This window comes from Gopherus flavomarginatus, chromosome 13 (assembly GCF_025201925.1).
Source record: "Gopherus flavomarginatus isolate rGopFla2 chromosome 13, rGopFla2.mat.asm, whole genome shotgun sequence".
In the NCBI taxonomy this organism is placed as follows: domain Eukaryota; kingdom Metazoa; phylum Chordata; order Testudines; family Testudinidae; genus Gopherus; species Gopherus flavomarginatus.
In genome coordinates, this window is record NC_066629.1 from 20,586,073 (window position 1) to 20,608,503 (window position 22,431).

General features: G+C 40.4%; 1 protein-coding gene across 1 annotated transcript in view; it reads right to left on the bottom strand.

Moving 5' to 3' along the window:
• Positions 1-864: 864 nt before the first annotated feature.
• Positions 865-22,431, bottom strand: part of UBASH3B (ubiquitin associated and SH3 domain containing B) — a 104,515-nt gene continuing 82,948 nt past the window's right edge. Inside the window, exons 8-14 of the mRNA XM_050921955.1 lie at positions 21,524-21,644; positions 19,494-19,616; positions 17,435-17,527; positions 15,167-15,311; positions 10,845-10,951; positions 7,694-7,803; positions 865-6,514 (exon numbers count right to left, since the gene is read on the bottom strand). Of these exons, the coding sequence (XP_050777912.1) occupies positions 6,377-6,514; positions 7,694-7,803; positions 10,845-10,951; positions 15,167-15,311; positions 17,435-17,527; positions 19,494-19,616; positions 21,524-21,644 (837 nt within the window). The 3' untranslated portion in view covers positions 865-6,376. The remainder of the gene's footprint in view (positions 6,515-7,693; positions 7,804-10,844; positions 10,952-15,166; positions 15,312-17,434; positions 17,528-19,493; positions 19,617-21,523; positions 21,645-22,431) is intronic.

Sequence of the window (22,431 nt, forward strand, 5' to 3'; positions counted from 1 at the left end):
GAAGTAAGGGATCTCCTGAGTTTAGAATTGGTAATTCCAATCCTGCACACTCAGATCTCCTCCTGAAGTAACTGTGGGTGCAAAGGGGATCCAAATCCCACTGAAATCAATGGAAGCTGGACTGCGCTCCAAATGATGGAGCCCTCCATACTGATGCAAAGCTCCCACAAAGGTGAGATTAATTTATGTGCAGTGGGCCATCAGAACTGAACTTAAGTAAACCTTGTGCCCGTTCTCTGCACAGGGGTGAATTTCACCCCTACAGAACCCTAGCAATCAATTCCCCGTCCTCCCTGAAGTAAGCACGTAACTGTCATACTCACTGTTTCATCAATGAATGGCAAGGCAACCAAAGAAAGTAAGGTCAAGATGAGATCACAAAAGGCATTCAGATGAGGCATGAGGGGTTGAAAAATTTATTACAATCTAAAGCAAATCAAGCCCTTTCCGTTCAAAGTTCTCTCAGTCCTTTGAAAACAAACTGGGAGTATGTGTCATTGATTTAGGCGTATCACTGTTATCATTGATACATTTTTTACTCTCTCTTTTATAGTAAATGTAAAGGGCTTGGGAATGCTTTTGTCTTAGAAAAAGAGATTGCCAACCTGAAAAGTCAGAGAAATGCTGATCTAAATTATTCATGCAGGGTGAAGTTGGCCTATGGCAGAGGAACAGCAAATCCTACCAAAGCCCTCTGCTCTCCCCACAGGGGTATACTTCACCCATATGCTTTACCTGAATACTGGCTTTCAGACTCACTCCTTGCTGGGTGGACTACGTATGTATTTGAGAGGAAAACTGTAAATAGGAAGGAATTGCTCTGGATGCATTTCATCCTTATTAAATCATCTGTGAGCCGCTTGGTTTAACTTTTGAGAAATCCATTTAATGTAACAAGCAAATTAAAATGGCATGGTTGTTTCAACAGTTGTTAACACTTGAAATAGAAGATTAAAAAAATAAAATAAAACAAATACAGATGTCACAGGTAATTACAGCGATTTTTTTTGGCAATACAATTTTTTTAAAACGTCAAACGTTTTTCTCAAATAAATACAATCTGATCACACTGAAAACATAGTAAATGTAACAATACCACAGCTTAAAAATGAAAAAAAAAAATGCACCCATTGATAACATCAAGTTTTTAAAACTGTCCACAGAGAGAAACTTCAGAAAGTACTTTCTTAGTGGCAACAAAACAAGTTAATAAAAGGATCTGGTCATATATTTTTTATTCTCTTACGTGTATATTTCATAAATATTCAATCAATAAACGTGTTCAGGTATTTGAGGCAGCAGTGACAACTAAGTGGGATATTAGAGTCTATGCAGTCAATTGCATTTACAGTTTGATTATTCACTTTAAATGTGCCTGCTTTTCGCATAATTTCCTATGTATTTAAGAATGAAATGATTTCCTCTACATTTAGGCTCAATTTTTGTTACCACTAGACTTTCCATTATAATCAGTAATTTTCCTACTGACTTATATGTTTTAAATATTGAAGTACTGCAAATCAATTTTCAGTCCTGTGTTTAAATGTGAAAATTATTTGGCAACTGCCTGACTCAAATATCCTACATCTCTCTTGTTAAAATGAATGTTAACTTAAGCAGATGTTAAGTTTTCCCCATACCCCACACATGAGCTACTGAGATTTTCCTCCTATCCTCTTCATCCACAGGACTGCAATTTAAATGCAAATTCTGGGTGCTATCAAAGTTCACAGTAGTGTGTATAGAGTTTGCCACTGCTCTACAGGATGCTGAAATGAACTGCAGTTCATCTATGTTTATGTTCATTATTTAGTGTAAATTCAAAGGAGCAATTCATCACTGTTTTTAAATGATATACGCATGTAGTAATGCAGGTAGGTCTCACAGCAAATGCCTCAATTCACTGCACAAGAGATTTTTTTTTTTCACAATAAAACAGACCTGAACTACTCTGAATTCATCTTCATTTGGTCCCCAATTCAGGGGTGCATCCCTGTTCAGGACTGTTCTTAAGGACCTGCTTAATGTCCATTGAAGTCAATAGGATTTAAACACATGCTTAAATGTTTTCCTGAATCAGGGCCAGAGGGCCAATCCAGATGTGTAAAGTGTCCTCAGCTTCCACTGAACTCAATGGCAGTTGAGAGCACACAGCACTTAGCAGGGGCATGTCTTGTGTCACCTGATCCCAAGCCCTGAAGTCATTAGAAGTCTTTCCAGTGGCTTCAGTGAGTTTTGCATCAGGCCCTTAGCTCCTAACAGTTCTATGCAATTGAAATGAAAAATATCATTATAGTATGCTAACAGCTAGTTTAGTGGAAAGGCTGTTAATAATAATGCTATGCCCAACTAGATCCCCAAAGCTTCTTTAAAAATAGATGCACGCAGTACACAGATTTCAACATCTAAGTCCTTCTGTTATTAAAACCTGTAGGAGTTAGGTCCGTTGATAAAAATGATATACTAGGATACTACCACTGTGGAATCATTTCTCCTTTTTTTGTTTGTTTGTTTTGGTTTTGTTTTGCAAAGTGGTGTTTTTTTTTCTTCTCAGAGCTATTTTAAAATAACTCACTCTTTGGTTATAATAGATTATCACTTTACTATTATTATTATTATTATTATATATATTATAATATAATAATAATAATAAAGAAAGAAAGTAACTCTACAGGAAAAAAGAAAGAAATGCTTTCTAGCCATCAGTTGGCCATTTATTCTAGATTGGCTCAGATTCCATGTAATGGAAAACATCATATTCCAGAAATAATGGGCCACATCTTTCACTGATGTAAATGGACATAGCTCCATTGATTTCAGTGGAGTTAAATCCATTTACACTGGATGAGGACCCAGCCCAATAACTACTTGCAGAACTTAAGCAATCGACTGTAGCTACCAGTGCATTGATAGTGAGGGAAACTCATGAAAATGTGGCACCTGATGTCTGCATCAACACATCCGATGCACAATGGACAAAGTGCTGAAATCACTGGGAACTGTGCACATCCTGTCTGGCAGAGACTAAAGTGTTCTATGCAAGGTTTAATATACTTCAGTGGGCTCTGTATAGGGCAAGGGGCATGCCTGCATATGTGAGCTTGCAGTAGGGTGATCAGCTAGCAAGTGTGACGTTTTTTTCTGAGGGTGGGGAGGTGGTATAGTTGCATATATAAGACAAAGCTAATATCGGGACATCTGGTCACCTTAGCTTGCAAGATCAGGGCCTACGACTGTTGCAACCCAAACAGTTCCACTTAAGGGAGGAAGTATAGGCAAAACATTTAGGTAAAGGCAAAGATATACTGGAGTCAGGGTCCAAGAAATCAGGGAGGCATCCATTGAGCCCTACTGAAACACTTGATCAAATCAAATAGAAAATGAAAAATGATGTAAAAATAGACTACCATTAAATACACATTAATGAGCAGAAACGTAGCAAAATATAGGCAGTGAAGCTTTTTTTTTAACATTCTAATTAAAAACATTAAAAAATATCTAGGGTTTTCCCAGTGTGATGCATTTAAATAAAATACCTAGGGTTTTCCCAGTGCAATGCATTTAAATAATGTAAGATGCATTTTTAACAAAGAACCTTATCAGCACCAGTTTCCTTAATGCAAAACCCTTATTAGACAATGAAATACTGGAAGAAAACAAGATTTTTTTTCTGCGATTCCTGACACCTGAAACTCAAATGTGAGATCAGATAACAATTGCCAAAATACTTTCCCAAACATCCAAAAATATACTTTTTTAAGAAGAGAATGTTTTAACCATTTTTTCCCTTCTCAAACAGAACACTTTTTGTTAAAATACTAACTCTATGCAAAGATCAATTACTACAAAATTCAACAGTCTATGCATACAGGTTTTGTTCCATACCTATTACCAGCTACTGTCTAAACAAATTCCTGAAACGCTGCTTAACAATGGTCAAATCTGGATAGCTTCTCATCATATTGCATATGTTACCCAACCTCTTGAAAGCATGCAGCACAAAACAGTAAGTTATCAATGGAATTTAAATATACAGTGAAACCCAAATTATTTTTGGTTTGATTGTCTGTTTATTCATTCAATTAAATAAATTTCTTTGCAGGTTTGTGGTAAGTAAGCATGGAGGAAAACAAGCAATAAACACTCTTCAGAATGTCTGTACACGCTAAAAATAGTTTAAATTATAATTAAAATAAAAAAGTGACAGCAATATAACTGCACAGATACTGATGCAGTTTAGATACTGAGGCAGTTTCTTTCTGTTATCGCATAAGTTATCTCCCTGACTTTTCAGTATACATCCCTGGTATAATAATGCATTTATTGATGTCCTACTATGTATTACATATATTGTAAATGTACAAATAATAGACTATGGTTATGGTCATATTGCACAAGTTGAGCTGTTTGTTGATTTAAATTCTGTACAGAATCTGCTGTATATTCATTGGCAAGGTCCACATCATAAACTAGTTAAAATTGTTCTAGACCATGCTGAACTTAAAACCCTTAAATTTTACTCTTGCCGTTGCCATATGGGTGAAATTCCCATTGAATTTGGTGGGCCTTTTACCTGCATCACATATGAAAGATTAGGTTCTTATTTTAGGTCACTGTGATATACTGATTGTGTGGTCAAATCCCAATCCCACGGAAGTCAATGGGAATTCTGCTATTGACAGGCCTAACATTTAACAGGATTATTCCTCCCATCCCCCGCCCAAATCTGCACATTTATATGGATCACAAGAATATTTTGTATTATGGCCAGAAAAACAACTCTATTCAGGACAGTGCTTAACTCCCATTTTCTTCAAGATGAGCATGTGCTTTAGTGTTTTCCTGAATTGGGGCCTAAAATAGTAAATATTTTTACAAAATAGTTTTGGAACCTTCATGCTTCAGGGCGTATGCCAACATCCTACTGTTGTGGATCAGGAAGGCACTTTCCTGGAGGCAGGTTATCCTATAACTGCTCATTGCAGGCTTTCTTGCATCTTTCTCTGAAGCAGCTGATACTGGCCACTGTCAAAGAGAGTATGCTGGACTAAAAGGACCATTGGGTCTGATCTACTACAGCAATTCCTCATGACTTTAATGGGATTGAGATTTTAGCTCAATATGAAACAAATCACCTCATAAGTAACAGCTCCTTGGGTTCACTGTGTTGCTTTTTTCATCACAGTGTATTCTTTCTCAGCTCTGGTTTCTGTATGTGATAGATGGCACTTAAAATGTAAAAATAAAAAAAACAAAGGGGAAAAACAAACAAAAACCAAAATCCCCCACAAAAACAACACCTCCACCTTAAATCTAAATGATTAGCATATCCTTTCGACCTCGTCATCATCCTCGATGAAGGCTGATTACTGTAGAACATCACTAGGGCTGTGAGAAATATTCACAAAGGGTGAAATTCACCTCTGTGTAGAGAAATCAGCAAAAGGCCTATGTATCATATAAAACTATGTTGTAAGGTCTTAAATAGTATTTGAGTGATACACAGGGTTTTAAGCTGGTCCTCTGCATAGCTGTGAATTTCAGCCAAGAAAACCAGAAAACCTTCAAATTTGGAGTGCTCTTTTCATTTCCATTTAGCAAAACTGCTCCAGTTCTTCACTGAAAAATAATCCTACTTTTCATGTGAGAACTTCACCTCTGACAGCTTTGAAGTTCAAAATCATGTTCTGATGCAGATCAACGTCATGTGCTTCAGTCTACCTTAGGCATCTGCAACGTACCCACCTGTGTAATATGTAGGTATCTAATATAGTAATGAAAAGGAATAGTTCGATGCTAGTCTATAATTGGAATAGAGAACTCCCTTCCTCCTGGAGATGAGACAGGATATCATATGGAACACATTAACTGTTTCTATTTCGGGGGACCACGAAAGTGATATTTAGCAGAATTTGGGAGTAATGGGGAAGATATCGACATAGTCCAGAACAAAATAGCAAATATTTGTTCTGCAAAAGTTTGCAAATGAAAAAGACCAAAAATTCACAATTTTCACACAATCCTAGTTGTCACTAACATGGTGCAGAAGGCGATATTGTCTGAGTTCAGTTGAAGATGAAAAATATATCCAGGCTATGTAACCTTAGATAACATAGACATTTCCTGCAGTGCAGAAGCCTGGATGTATAGTTATATTCTTCCATCAATTAAGCCCTTTCTTATATTCGCCTAGTTTTACATATAAGAACTTTTTGCACAAATGTGACTCTATTGGTGATATGCTAGAATGTTTTTGTGAATGATTCACCTAAAATGTTATGAATATTTTTTCCACTGTCATTAAACACAAGAAATGAGACACATTCTCCAATGCTTAGAAAGGCCATTTTTTGTTTGTTTGTAAGTTTAGCTTTGCCTATTCTTGTAGTAAGGTCTCTCGCCAGTTAAAGCCTCCAGTTGGTCCATGTGTGAGCGGGAGGATGGGGGGGTCTGTTAGTTGCCAAATACCTGTCTCTCCCAATTCTTCACAGGAACAGAACCCCAAGTATGGAATCTGTCAGGAAATATTAAAATACGGAAAGGCAATGAGAAGGAATAGATCTGGAGCAAAGGTGAAGTTTTCAAAAGAGCCAAGTCAATGGGACTTGTGTTCCTAAATTATTTGAGCTCTTTTGAACTTTTCACCTCAAATTCAGAAGATACTTTTAATCTGAGACACAGCAGGATTCAGGAGTAACACTCAGACTAGAGCTGGGTAAATGTTTTCAGAGGTAATAATTTATTCTCTCAAAAATTCAGCAGTGGATCACCCTAAAAATGCATGGATTTGGGTAAAATGCAGCAAATAGTCAACAAAAAAGGGTAAAAAAAATTTCTCAAAACAAAAACGAAAAGGTATTTTGTTTCAGGCTGAACTAAATATTTTGCTTAATGTGAAAAGAAATAAAAATAAAAATTTTTGGTTTTTCATTTTAGCAACAAAAACTGATAAATTTCCATGTCAAATTGATCTGACTCACCAGACTGAAAAATCAGTTATTTGTTCATCTCTAATTCAGACATGCTTTTTAAAGCATTTCACTGTGAATATAAAATATTTGAGGGCCAGACTCCAACTTTACAATCTCTGCTAAATAACGTACAGCACATAGCTCTGTATGTGTTTATGTCCAGGTCTTGTTGGCTGGCTTAACACTATAAAGAGTCAGTACCACTATGGGAGAATGACCTGAATTCTATTCTGGCTCACTTATCAACACAAGGGTCAGCTTGTGTAATAAAAGGTGATGATACGAGAAAAAGAAAGAGAGCAGATGGATTTCCAGCTGCCTGGTTGTGTTTGCAGGCTTGGCACATAGACAACACTATCTTCTGACATGAAGTCAAGGAAAGGGAATAAATCTGGATGCCCACAGTGACATTTTTCAAATCACTTTCCTGACTATAACAAGGTGCATAAGAAGGGGGACCATAAGGTGCCACCACCCCAAAAGCATAAAAGTGCAGTTGAAAAATGCAGCTCTTTTGTATGCTCACTCCCCTGTTATCTGTTGCGAAACGGACTTGTAAGATAAGCCTCTTAAACCAATCTTCTCTACTCACATGATTTCTGAAGCCTGCAAAGCTCAAACAATGGACTGAATTATCAGACACTAGGAACAAAGTCTCCTCTGGCTTGTAAGAAGATTTTAATTTTTTTTTTATCTGAAGAGCTTTACCCAGAGGTAATTACCTTTCTGACCATCTGTACAAAGTCCTTGGAATTCTGAGGCGAGAGGCCCTGGAGCTGACAAGTACAGGCCTCCAGAGAGGATGCATGAGCCACTATCAAAATGTTATTTCCTGCAATAAAATGAATAAATACTGATTGTTTAGGATTTAGGGAAAAAAGCTCTATACAGTGACAACTGTCCAAGGCAAAACCTATCAGTTTGAGCCTTTTAAAGATGAGGTTAATTTTATACAAAACAACACAGTTGATATATGTGAGAAAATATTGCTTATGAGTAATACTTCTAGCACTTTTTAATCTTCAAAGTGCTTATGGCTAGAACTGGTTGAAAATTCCTTGTGCCATTTGTTGGTTTTTGGGCAACCAATAGGCAACCTGAGTTTGAAAATGTTGGCCAGAAGTAGGGCCAACATTTGAAAAATTTCAAATGAAATGAAACATTTTATTTTAATTGAAAAAAACTTTTGCTGAGATTTTTTCCCCCCCCACAAAGCAAATTGAAACAAATATATTTGTATCATTTGAAAAATCAAAAATTTCAAAGCAGGCAAAATCTTTTCACCAAAATTCTTGTGTTCTTCACAAAGCTTAAAGTTTATTCAATGACCTAAATAAAATCTCCCTGATTAACAGAGGTGCCAACACCCTCATTGATTTCAGTGTGAGCACTTCTGAAAACCATGCCACTTTTATTTACATGGATAGGTATGGATTTGGGAGCTAATGTTAGGCACCCAGGTTTGAATATAATGCCTGTATTCCTAATTCCAACTGGAAATAAGGCACAGGGGTTTTTTGTAAATGAGGATAATTAATCATTGGAACAGTTTACTAAGGGATATGGTTGATTCTCTGTGACTTGAAGTTTTGAAGGTCTGGTCTATATTAGGTCGGCATAACTAAGTTGTGTGAAAAATCCATACCCTTGAGAAGTGTAATTGAATCAACCTAAGTCCCCAGATAGACAAGTGCAAGGTAGATGGAAGAATTCTTCTGTTGACCTAGCTACTGCCTCTTGGGGAGGTGGAGAATCCCTCCCATTGGCATAGGTAGTGTGTACACTGAACTGCTACAGTGGCACAGCTGTGCCAATGTAGCATTTTAAGTGTAGACAAGCCCTCAGATGCAACTGGCTGGCTTTCTAAAAGATATGTGCCAGTTTAATCACAAGTAGTTAGACTTGATGCAGGAATCAGTGAGTGAAATTCTCTCGTTTGTGTTATGTAGGAGGTCAGACAGGATGATCACAATAATGGTCCCTTACGGCTTTAAAATCTACAAATCTGAATATAATCTGGGGCTCAAATCTGCAAATCCTTATCCTGAGCATAGTGCTTGCTACACTAAGTAATAAGATTATTTTAACAGTACTGTGTTTGACTGAAAGCACCTCTAGGATCAGGCCTTTAGCATTAAGTGGGGTTTTATTGTTTCTCCTCCCTAAATTTAAATTTGGCCATGTCAGTGCTGACCATTAGTTTTTCAGTTCTTAAGTGTTAGACAGAGTGTATTTTATTTTAGAGTGATTTTTTTTAACTCAACATATGGCTAGTTGTAAAATTCTCAAAGAAATTCATGAGAATGACTGAAAAAGAACAGAAATTGTTTTGTGTTCACGCATCTTTTCAGGAATTCTATTCAGTAGTAGAGCTGGTAGAAACATTTTCATGCTGCTGTTTTTCCTCACAAAATTCCAGATTTTCAAAAAATGCTCAACCAGCTCTATTTGATAGAATAACTTTGCTGAATCAAACAAGGTGAAAGTAAACAATGCTATAGTAATCCAAGAATCACACCCAATTCTTTCCATCTTCTAAAAGTACTTTATAAACCTTAACTGATTATGCTTCAAATATCCATGTGAGATGTGTATTACCCTCATAATGCAAGAACTAAGGGTCACCAAATGAAATTAATAGGCAGCAGGTTTAAAATAAAAGGAAGCATTTTTTCACACAATGCACAGTCAACCTGTGAAACTGCTTGCCAGAGGATGTTGTGAAGGCCAAGACTATAACAGGGTTCAGAAAAGAACTAGATAAGTTCATAGACTAGAGGATAGGTCCATCAATGTCTATTAGCTGGGATGGGCAGGGATGGTGTCCCTAGCCTCTGTTTGCCAGAAGCTGGGAATGGGTGATGGGATGGATCACTTGATGATTACCTGTTGTATTCATTCCCTCTGAAGTGCTTGGCATTGACCATTGTTGGAAGACAGGATACTGGGCTAGATGGACCTTTGGTCTGACCCAGTATGGCCGTTCTTATATTCTTATTTAACAGATGGAGAAACAGGCAGATAGGTTAAGGCCAAGATTTTCAAACGTGATTAGTGATTCTGAGTGTCTCAGTTTGTGAGTGTCCAACCTGAGGTATCTTAAAGGATCTTGATTTTCAGAAAGATCTTCAATACCTACCCTTTGAAAATCAGGTCCCTTTTAAGGAGACTCAAGTTGGGCATGCACAAATTGTCAGCTTTTTTGGAGGCCAGTGTTTTCACCCTGGATTCTTCTACCTGCTTTTTGGGGGAAATTATTTCTAAAAAAAACTTGCGGAAGTATCAGTAAAAACAAACAAGTAAAACAGCTGGGGTTCTAGAAATATCCCATCTCAACGCTTTTAATGTTCAGTTTCTATTCACCATAATTGATTTGAACATTTTATCTGAAAATATTTTTTTTGGTTTTGTTCAGGTGCAAAACAAGCCTGTGCAGTAGCGATGACCAGCCTAAGGCATCCATACTAGGCCAAACAAAGACTCTCCTTCTGGTCCTGGTAGTGGAGATGGGAGGGAGGAAATGGCCTGGAGTGGAGTTGTTCTGTGGCCAGAGAAGACAGGGGAAATGTGCACAGCTTGCATAGGTTGTAGGGCCCCTAAAAGAATAGGGTCTCATTACCACTGGTTCTGGTTATGGACAAACCTGGTAATAACAGATGACAGAACATTTTACCTAGAAACGAGCCTGAACTACAGTTTCACCCAGGTCTTGAATCCCCAATGTCTGTGGGCTGAGAGGATTCAGACATGGGGTTTTGACAGAGACAGTGACAGCGACTAGCCATTGTTAATCAGTTCTAGAGTGCCTATCTGTGGTTTTGGATCACTATTGAGGCATTAGATCCCTTTGTATCATGGTGCAGAACCACTTACCTTTGCCTTTGCATTCACTTATGATTTCTTTCGTTACTTGATAGCTTCTACTTATGTATGTGTCGTAAGACTCTGAAACCACTAACTTGCTGACTGGTATATGAGGTCTACGGACAGAAAAACGAACACAGTAAGTTTTCAAGAGGAGAGATTTTAAATGCAAGTTACTTAGACCCTGTACACACTGGTTGAAAACATGCACGCCAGTGCCCGTATGTTAAACAAGAAATCTCTGTTGTTTCTCTAATCCTTCTAAATAACTCAACCCCCTAGATCTTGTTGTTTGTGTAAGAAGCACTTCCATAGGTTATCAGTGGGCTTTGAACCTCGGACTTTAGGGACCCAAATACAGATCTCCATCTCTTGAGCTAAAGGAGTAATTCCATTAGCTGGCACCAGTAGTAAACGGTTTCCTTCTATGTACACCAGTCACTAGAGACGGAAAGCAGCATACTTATACAAGCATGTTACACTTTCAGTCACGTGTAATAGTAATAATAACAACACTTCGCACTTCAATAGGTCCTTTGATCAGAGAATCTCAAAGCAATTAATTAAACTCCCCAGCACCCACGTGAAGTTTGTGAGTGATATTGCCCCTGTTTTAGAGGTGGGTAAAATGAAACAGACTATGTCTTCACTGAGTTATTTCTTCAAATTTCCCACTAGTACAGCTCTGCTAGTGGTAGCAATGGTGGGAACTCTAGTATAGATGAGGCACTGGTGTTATTAATCACAGCGTTGTCTAGACCTGCTCAGAGCAGGATCAGATGACGTGGTGGTAAAAACACCAGGGGCTGCTGCTGCCTTAGAAAAGTATGGTACTGCACTGGTGGGAAATGTTTAAGACCAGCTCAGTGCAACAAGGCCAAAGTAGTTAAGTGACTTGCCCAGTGTGATTTTGGCCAATGAATTCAGTGGGAGTGGTATTGGAGGCAAGCCACTGGGGGAGCTTGGGGTGGGGGTAGGGGAACAGATGGCCCTATTCCTGTCCCTGGGACACAAGGAAAAGCCCTGTCTCCTAATTCCATCCCAGGATATGAGGAAACTCCCACTGGTGTCAGAGAGAATTAGTCATCTCCGACAGCAAGAGGCTAGGGCTTCAGGCGTTCACCCAGTCCTCTAGTTTAACCATCAGACCACACAAGAGCAGGTTTCCTTTTTGGCTAGGAGAACATACTTTATAGTCTTCCCAGAAGCTTTGTGGTTCCTGAACTGGCTATTTTCCTGTGGTCCCGCTGCTTTGCTTAGTGCTAACAATGTGATGATACCCTTTCTGGAATAAGTGCAGTGTAAGTATCTCTGTTTAGATGCAATATGCACAATGACTATATATTTCCACAGACCTGAAAAGGTAATTTGTAGGCAGGGAGGACAAAATATAAGCAGCTATATGGTATAATTAGGCATGAAAGGATTGAAAGGCTGTTTTGTTTGTTTGTTTGTTTTTCTTTGGTTGCTTATTTCTATTAGGTCATCCTAAAATAGAGTAACTCTGGTGTAATAAATGGATTCAGAGTTTCTGATGATATCACAAACTACAAAAAGCAGCTGCAAAATAAGTTGTCACGAAACCCCCATATGTTGGAATTTCCTGTGTTACATTATTTATAAGGTGGGAATGATTTTATCTGAGACCTTTTAGTTTGTGTTTAAGATCCTTCCTTTCTCTCTAAAACAGATGGTTTACTATTGATGAGAATTCACAATAATTCTGACATTTCACCAATGTGACTGAGTGCTGACCAGGACCACATGACTTTTCCCTAGAATCTATTGCTGTATGGAATTTTTCAGAAGTTGTTTAGGCTTCACTGGGGTTGGGGGGGGGGGTCGATCTAAGTTACATAACTTCAGCTACATGAAAAACGTAGCTGAAGTAGACGTACTTAGATCGACTTACCGTGGTGTCTTCACTGTGGTGAATTGACTGCTGCCACTCACCCATCAACTCTGCCTGCGCCTCTCATGGTGGTGGAGTACAGGAGTTCACGGGAGAGCGCTCGAGGGTCGATTTATCGCTTCTACACTAGACGCGATAAATTGATCCCTGCTGGATTGATCGCTACCCGCCGATCTGCGGGTAGTGTAGACATACCCATAGCATAAATGAATCATAGATTTGGAAGCAGGGAAAACCCAGGAAGTCATCTTGTCTATTCCTTAAATCCTTGTGCGATATGTGGGATTATTCCTACCAAGCTGTTTTATTTAGCCTCTCTGTATGCCTTCCAGCTGTTTACAACAGAGACAGGCACTGTGTATCAGTCAGAATCCTTACATTTCAAGCAGCAACTCCCTTGGCGTGAGATGGAGCTGTGGTTGGCAATTGCTGAGAACTTGATGCTAAATGCAATAGTATTTGACAGCAGAAGCTGTTGGCACCAAAGAGGTTTTAAAAGACCTGGTTGAGGAGCTCACTGGACCGTCAATTTTTGATTTTTCAATAAGTCTTGGAGCACTGGGGAAGTTCCAGAAGACTGAAAGAAAAACTCATGTTGTGCCAATTTTTAAAAAGGGTGTGTCAGTTTCCTCTGATTAGAAATGATCAGAAACTTTCCATCAAAATGTTTATTTGAGGGGGAAATGGTTTTTCAATTAAATGAAAATTTTAATGAAAACATTTCTGGTTTCATCAAGTAATTTCTGAGTTTTTGCTGAAAACTCCAATACTAAAATATTTTCAGTCTGGCAACTGAAAAATTTGAAACTGAAAATGTTCAGCTTTTGGTTGCTGAAAAGTAGAAATGATGTTTGTTTTCAGGATTTTAGATGAAAACCTCAAAAATTCTGATGAAAACAATTATTTTTTAAAAAACTTGCTGAAATGTTTTCACTAGGTGGGGAGACAAAACCCCTCATTCCACCTCTCATGGAGAATACTTCACTCAGAGGAGCATTTGCGAGGGTTCAGCAGTCAATGTCTGAGATCCTCTGATGGAAGGCGCAACGATCAGTGCTTACTATTAAGCAGTATTAACCACTCAGCGATATTGTGTACACATACAGTTAAAAAAGGGAAACTGGAGTTGGCTTTAAAGCTTTGTCTCCTGCTACTTACAGGAGAGGGTCATGAGAGAAAGGAGCCTTCTCCAATAAGAGTTTCATTTGCAATAATATTGAAAGTTTAAAAAAAAAGTGTGTTCTGCATTTGTTCTAGTGACATTTAATGCTCACTTTAGGGAACATGAGCTTTTCGGAAGGGAAACTGAAGACTTATATGGGCACTTTTTACCTGGCAATGTCAAATGTGAGAATGAATAAAAAGGAGGAGGGCCACAGCAGGAGCTTCTCGTGTTGATTAACCATTAACTTACAATTCTTGTGGACTTTGGCTGCCTTCCCAGCCACAATGAAATAGTAATCCAGGAAGGAAGGACAAACACCAGAGGAAAATTGAACATTAAGGGCCAGACCTTTGGCTAGTGTAAATTGGTTTAGCTCCTGGAGGAGCCTGGCCCTAAAATGGAGGCATCATAGGGGTGGACAAAGGCAGGAGTCTTGAGACCAGAGTCCCGTGGAGAGATGGCTAGGACGAAAGAGTGAGTGATTGATGCTAGCTGGCTGGATAGGGCTGGGCTATCTGAGTCGGGAAGATGATGACAGCACTAGGAGTGGAAAGAGGACAAGGATGCCTTGAAATTACTGGTGGATGCTAACATGTTCCTCAGCATGTTGCCAAGTGTATAATTAAGGGCCCCAACCATGCAATCAGAAACCCAAATCCATATCCAAAATATGCATCAGTAGGGTAGCTGGGTGTGACTGAGGTCACTAGTTAGCCCAGGCTATAAATGTCCACCACAGAGAACTGACTCAGCTCAACTAGCTCTTTTATTACCTTTTGAAGCAGAGATAAGCCTGAACTGCAGAGTTCAGATCCAGAGTCCAGATCCCAAAACTTTGAAACATGGTTAAAAAAAAATGCAAGGTTACACCCTGGCCCATGAAATGCCCCACTTTGCATGGCTCAGCTGCACTAATGGGGCATATAAGGATTCCATGGGAATGGGGGAACCTTAGCTCAGGGGGCACAGTTTATCAAGAACATACCTAGAGTGCAGAAATTCTCTGGTGAGCCATGGCTTCTAGGGCACCATTACTAGCTAATGCAAATTAGAGCAGACCTGAGCCTGCTCTAATTTAGGCTGGGAACTCAATAAGCTCCCAGCAGCCCCAGGGACAGTACAAAGGAAGCCAACAGCTCAGCCAGAGCTTAGGTTTGGGTTCCTGGTGTTTTGTTCCTTTCTCTCATATGCATTAAATTCAAATTATTCATTGCTACGGAAACTCTATGAGAGTGACATGCTAAGTTCTGCTACCTGTAGGTTGTATCAACACACAGATTGGCTGCAGCTAAATCCACTGCAGGTATCCAGGCAGGTAATGTGGTACCAGAGACCCATTTTGTCCACTCAAATAAGCCCGGCTCTACTCGAATCTTTAGGTTATTTTCTTGTTGCAAACCTGAAAGAGAAAAAAAAAAGGTGTGTGTGTGTGGAGGGGATCCCTGGAAGCAAGGGATGGGACTGGGGACAAGGGGATTTAGGATTGGGGTTTTTCTTTTTTTATTGGTGGTATTTTGATTAGAAATCAACAAGTTCTTCTACGGGTTGAAGCTCAGGGCCAGATGTGCACAACTCCAGTATTTGCTTGTTTGCATGTAGCTAGTTTACCATATATATGAATGGCAGGTATGTGCATGTGTCACGTAAGTGAACAGAAGTAAAGAAGTGCCCCTCTTCTAGACATAACTCTGTATTTTGTATGGAGCCCTCTTCAGATTGTACATTCCAAATGGTCGAAGGGTGCAGAGCTGATAAGCATGCTGATGATTCTGAAGAGAAGATGATGGCAGCTCCATGCACACCTTACGCTACCATTGGCCAAGGGAGCTAACATGTTAGCCTTTGCTTCCCAGCCCAGTCTGTGCAGCAGCATCTTTCTTGATGGCATCAGCATGTTGACCCGTGAAAGACATTAGCATTAGTTAATAGCTGCAGAACCAACAGGGGGAGCTCACATTTCCCTGCATCACAGAGTGTTTGCATTGGGATGGTGAAGTTAAAAAGGATGTACTGAACACCACACTTATACATATAGCACACCATACAAAAGATTTAAAAATCATACGTTTGGGCACCTGGAAATGGGTATTAGCCCCTCCACCCCCAGCTCACATATAAACTACAAAGGCAGTGTCAATAGTATGTAGTACCTAGAGACCAGGGCCCTGGCGTGGTAGGCATCTGTTCAAACATATAACAAAGAGACAGAACCTGCCCTGAGGAGTTCACACTCCAAGCAATATGCCCCCAGTCTCAGACTTACCCAGAGCACTCATGCACAATCTATGCCTACTAGGAGTATAATCAAGGGAAGGCAATTATTTGCTCAGGACTTTGCTTAGTTGAAAAGCATATACCCATGAATGTTGCCCATGACCCCTGTCCCTCAGGAATATGCCCTGTAATACTCTATACACTGCTATGTACTCAGTAGCTCACACATGATCTAGGGCAGTGGCTCTCAACCTTTCTCGACTACTGTACCCCCTTTCAAGCATCTGATTTGTCCTGCATACGCCCAAATTTCACCTCACTTAAAAACTACTTGCTTACAAAATCAGAGCTAAAATACAAAAGCGTCACATTGCAGTGTTACTGAAAATTTGCTGACTTTCTCATTTTTACTATATCATTATAAAATGAATCAATTTTAATATAAATATTGTACTTACATTTCAGCGTTCAGTATATAGAACTGTAAAACCAAGTACTGACTTTGCTAGTGCTTTTTATGTAGCCTGTTGTAAAACTAGGCAAATATCTAGATGAGTTGATGTATCCCCGGGAAGGTCTCTGTGTACCCCCGGGGTACATGTACCTCTGGTTGAGAACCACTGCTCTAGGGCATTGGACTCTGTTAGACTGAGAATGTAATGTAAATCAGGGCCAGGGGTGGCTCCAGGCCCCAGCACGCCAAACGCATGCTTGGGGCGGCAAGCCGCAGGGGATGCTCTGCCAGCACTGCAGGGGCGGCAGGCAGGCTGCCTTCGGCGGCTTGCCTGTGGAGGGTCTGCTGGTCCCACGGTTTCGGCGGACCTCCTGCAGGTGTGCCTTTGGAGAGTCTGCTGGTCCCGTGGCTTCGGCGGACCTCCCGCAGGTGTGCCTGAGGAGAGTCCGCTGGTCCTGTGGCTTCCCGAAGGCAGCCTACCTGCCGTGCTTGGGGCGGCAAAATGCCTAGAGCTGCCCCTGATCAGGGTGCACGGAGAGAGGAACTGCTATATGAAAACAGGCCATTGATCCATCTAGCTGGTATCCTGACTTCAGCAGAAACCTCATATTGTGTCTGACTATTGTGCAATGCTATACAATGGAGGAGAGGAAAGAAAACCCATTTCCTGCCTCAGCTGGCAGTGGCTTCATACCCCAAAGCATGACGATCCGTGTTCCTTGTAACTTAACTTGGATAGTGCAGGGAAGAGGATTGCTATTTTTGAGGCCTTCCATTAAACAAATGGGTTTTTCATTGCTGGCTTCCCCGGAAAACAGGAAAAATCCAGACTCTCTCCCTTGTCTGCTTCTTACCTTTGAGAATATTGTGTGCTGTCTGTACGCAGCGCAGCGACGGGGAACAGTAGACATGTTCAATAACAGTGTTACTTTCCAGCAAGGCTTCACCTGCAAGCAAAAGTTCAGCATCACTGATGCAAACATTGTAGTAGACATCACAGTAATTGCAGCATGCATGCTTCAAGGTAGTTGTAACATAGCAGGAAGCTAATGGGGTTCTCCGATTGGATTGGTTATTTTTTTGTAGACCTAGTTATCCATCAGATTTTATTTCAGTAGTATACTATGCTTTGTGGCACAGACAACTGTGAAACTGTGGTACCATTTTCTGTGCACTGTCTTTTTCAGTTTCTAAGAACTCAGTCAGTGTACAGAGAGACGGCAGCCATTTTGTGCTCAGAATGGCTGTAGCCTGTTTCAGGACAGACACACCAATACTGTGCTCTCTCCTGGAGACTTGATTCTTATTTGTTCTAGTAGATTTCTCTATTTTAGATTGCCATCTTACACTGAAAACATAGATTTGCTCTTTGTGCATGGGAAAAATATAACAGGCTTGAGTCTCATTTCATTTATACTCAACTAAATCAGGAATAACTCCACTTAAGTCAGTAGTTGAGAGCCTCATCTGGTGTAAATTACCATGACTCCATGGTCTACTTTAGTTACGCTGGTGTAAAACCAGTGGAAGTAAGAGAATCAGGCCCAACATTATGATTACCTCAGGGACCCAAATGAGATTGGGAATGCATTGTGCAAGGTGCTGTATATGTACATTCACATAGTAAGAGGCGGTCCCTGCCCTATAAAAAGCTTATAATTTAAATAGGGCAGACAAAGGGAGGGAGAATACAAGGGTTATTAATCTTGTTAAATGTTTAATTATAACTGTACATATGTTTAATTGGTTTTTGAACCTGTGAGGAAAGTGGAGTGCACAGCTGAAGGTGATGCACGTATGAAAATCTTTCGCCACTTGATTCAGAGCTGCTGTTTTACTAACCAGGTCAGAGGACTGTTTGAAATGATAGCTCTGGGATTCTTTAAGGTCATGTTAGCATTTGTGCAGAACAGAGCTTTCGCCTGTAGATGGCAGGCATGCTGTAACAGTGCTAACGAGCTCTTTTATGTAGGTTAGTGTTGGTCATGTATACATTTCACACATACTGACCCCAGTGAATGATGCCAGTGAAGTGTTCTCATTGCTTCCGAATTAGCCCTTCTGTTGTGTGTATTATGAGCCCAGGTTTTACTGACCTTCCTGGACAACTGCCCCTGCAGTCTTACCATGCTGCTATTACATCCTGATCCGGTTTTATTTAAAAGGCCTACTTTTTTCAAAGTGTGCAGTAATCTTGGGTTCCCAACATGAGACACTTTAAAGAGGCCTGATGTTCAGAAAATGCTCTGAAAATCAGATCCCTAAAGGTGTCTCAAGTTGGACAAACCAAAATCTGTAACGTTTTCAGGGGTTGTTTCTGAACTCAGCAAATAACTTACTCTCACTCTATAAAGTAGAGTGGTAGAAGGCTACATATTCCCCTTATGAAACAGGCCAAGAACAGAATGAGGGAGATGCCTGATTTGACTTGAACTATACTTGATAGTGTAAATATGAAACTCCACTGGGGAGATAAAACCATGTTTGTGCTGCAAACTACAGATAAAAAATTAAGCTTGTCAAAATCAAGTCAGGAACATATTTTGCATACAGCAACTGTCATGTTAACTGTAATACTTTTACTACCATCATTATCGACAATCTTCCACAGTGTGGCAAATTTACAGGGCACTTTTATGTGCAACACAGCTGCACGCCTAATTGCTTTGATTTTGTGCATTGTTCTTCCTGCCGCAGTGGCAGCTGAATGGGGCCAGGCTGACTTTAAAGGAAGTTCTTTTCTAATTAAATTGAAGAAACTTTCTGAAGGCTCTCGACGTGTCTAAATTCTTTTAGCTTCTGGCACCTGATTGAATTTTTCCATACTGCACTTGCTCTTTCTTTTCTGGTGTGTGTGGGAGGAGATATAAATGCTTCTTGCGTAAACTATTGTCTCAGCCAACGAGAGCTTACCAACAAGTCTTGCTTGTGTGCAACCAAACACGGTGATTGGTGCATCTTTTTCATAATCCCTGAAACCACCACTTCTTTGAGGTAAGCTGTGAGGCATATTCAGGTTTGTTCGCATATACCTTCCTGTTAGGGGAAAGTTTAGAAGCAGGTACTGGCATTAGTGGATGACTGAGAAAAGCATTCAGTATCATGCCCATTACAACCCTTCATCAGGGGCGACTCTATGTATTTTGCTGCCCCAAGCACGGCAGTCAGGCAGCTTTTGGCAGCATGCCTGTGGGAGGTCTGCTGGTAACAGGGAATCGGCGGCATGTCTGCGGGAGGTCTGCTGGTCCCGCGCCTTCAGCGTGCCTGCCGCCGAATTGCCGCCGAAACCACGGGACCGGCGGATCTCCTGCAGGCGTGCCATCAAAGGCAGCCTGACTCACGGCGACCGGCAGGCCGCCCCAGGCACGCGCTTGGTGTGCTGGTGCCTGGAGCCATCCCCGTTCTTCATTCACAACAGCTTGCACACAACAGATGTTAACCAGAACTGAGCAGGAAAGGATTTTCACATTGTGGGAGCACTTTTCAGAATTCAAAATTTTTCTTGTTCCGAATCAGGAGAACTATTTCATGAACATTTTCAGGATTTCCGTGGCAATCTGAGAACAATTTCAGTTTGGGCCAAAATGTTGGATTTTATTTTGGACCTTTTTAAATTTTAATATTTTAAACTATATTTTGTTAAATTTTCTACATGAAAAGTAATTTGAAACCAAAAAATGGAGATGATTTTTTTTTTGTTTCAAAAATGTCAGGAACGGGAGGTTTTGACATGTTCAAGTTTTTTTCCAAACTTTTTTCAAAAGGTAGAGCTGACCCTTTCCCGCAAACAGGATTGGTTTCAATGAATCGACATGTTCTGATGGAAAGAAAAAATTAATTGGAAAAAATCCCAACCACCTCAAGTACTAACTATTCCTGGAATTACTGTGGATAACTAATTACCATCAGGAATACTAAGGCTTTGTCTATATTGAGGAGTTGCCTCAATTTTAGCCATCACTCACCAGCTAATGGCATTGCTGCAAATCCTAGCGTAGACAAGGCAAACCGTTCTAAGCCGTGATGTGCTCTCATGCCATTTACCCTGGTTTCAGTTAGGATTAAGAGCTACCAGTGCAAAGAGTGGCTTTGTCTGTCTGCACTTAGGCCTGGTCTACACTGGTTGTGGCTGGGTGGAGCTAAATCAGTCTAAGTTACACAACTTCAGCTATGAAAATAGCATAACTGAAGTCAACATACTTAGAGCTACTTACCGCGGTGTCTTCACTGTGGTAGATCGACTGCTGACGCTCCCCTGTCGACTTGCCTATGCTTCTTGCTCCGGTGGAGTACCAGAGTTGATGGGAGAGCGCTCAGCGGTCGATTTATCACGCATTCACTAGATGCGATAAATTGACCCCTGCTAGATTGATCGCTCCAGAGGTAAGTGTAGACATGCCCTAAGAGTTTGCACTGGGCCCCCACGGGTGGATTGCCAATGGCTAGAATCAGGGCAAATCCCTGGTGTAGGAATGGCTTTAGCTTACAAATAAGAATGATTATGGAGAGGTTTTATTGTTTCAATGAGGTCTTTTATTCAGATGATTTCCCACCCCACCTGCAGGGCAGACCAATGTGGTCAAGCATGGTATTCATCCACCACATCTCCACCCCAGCTTGGTAGTTTGCAGTGGCTGCAGCCACAGATTAATATGGATGTGGATGGGTTAGCTCCACTGTGTGCCTAACCCCACTATGATACAATGCTACTTAATCAAAGGCCTAATTCAAGACTGCAGAAAAGAAACAGATCTGTTAGTATTTCACACAGTCCCTAACCACTTCAGAGTGCTGTTAAAATAGTATCTCAGTCAGCCTTCCACTATGAGTTATGTTCCAGCGGAGTTTGCCCAGGAGACAATCCACTTAAACTTTTCTTGTGTGGTTACCCCCACTCTACCCCAAAAGCTAGGGATTAATCGATCCTGCAGCAACTGACTCACCTTTGGCATCAAAACACTGGGACAACCAGTACTTTCCAAACACAACATCCATTCTCTCCCCATGCCGGCAGACAAAAAGACATCGTTTTTGAAGCCCTGGCTGGCTGGTTACTCTCAGGGGCTGAAAGCAAAGTGACAGGAAGTTTGGCCATGGTCAGAATCCAAGTGCCTTTTTCTTAGTTCCAATTTATTTAAGAGTAAGGACCTGACTCTTGAATTAATCCTAGTATGAACAAGGGGCATTGGTCACTTCACTGAAGTAAATCATTTATATCAGTTTTCAGAGTAGCAGCCACGTTAGTCTTCGTAGCCGCAAAAAGAACAGAAGTACTTGTGGCACCTTTAGAGACTAACACATTTATTTCCGCATAAGCTTTCGTGGGCTACAGCCCACTTCATCAGATGCATGTAGTGGAAAATACAGTAAGAAGATATATATATATGTTCTCTGTGTGTGTGTATATACATACACAGAGAACATGAAACAATGGGTGTTACCATACACACTTTAACGAGAGTGATCAGTTGAGGTGAGTTATATTAGTGTAAATGTGGTGTACATGAAAGAAGAAGGCCTTATGTATCCTTGTTCCATAGGTATTCTGAGGACAGATGTTATCTTCAGAGCTTGGGATCTGTAATGTCCCCTTAAAGCCAGCAGAGAATTGTAACCTGAGCTCCCCAGCACAGCACAGTCAAATCAGATGTAGAGAATGAGCTGTTGGTGTGAAACTAGCTGCTGGAGATTTGTCATTAAAACCATGCAGAACCTGTTCACCTGGGTTTACTTTAACAGTGCCTGATGTACCCTAAGTGAGACTAGATTCCAGTGCCAAGTATGGGGAGCGAGTTTCACTAGCACAGTGAAAGCTTCTTAAGTTTCATTACTCTGGCAAAAAGAGAGCAGA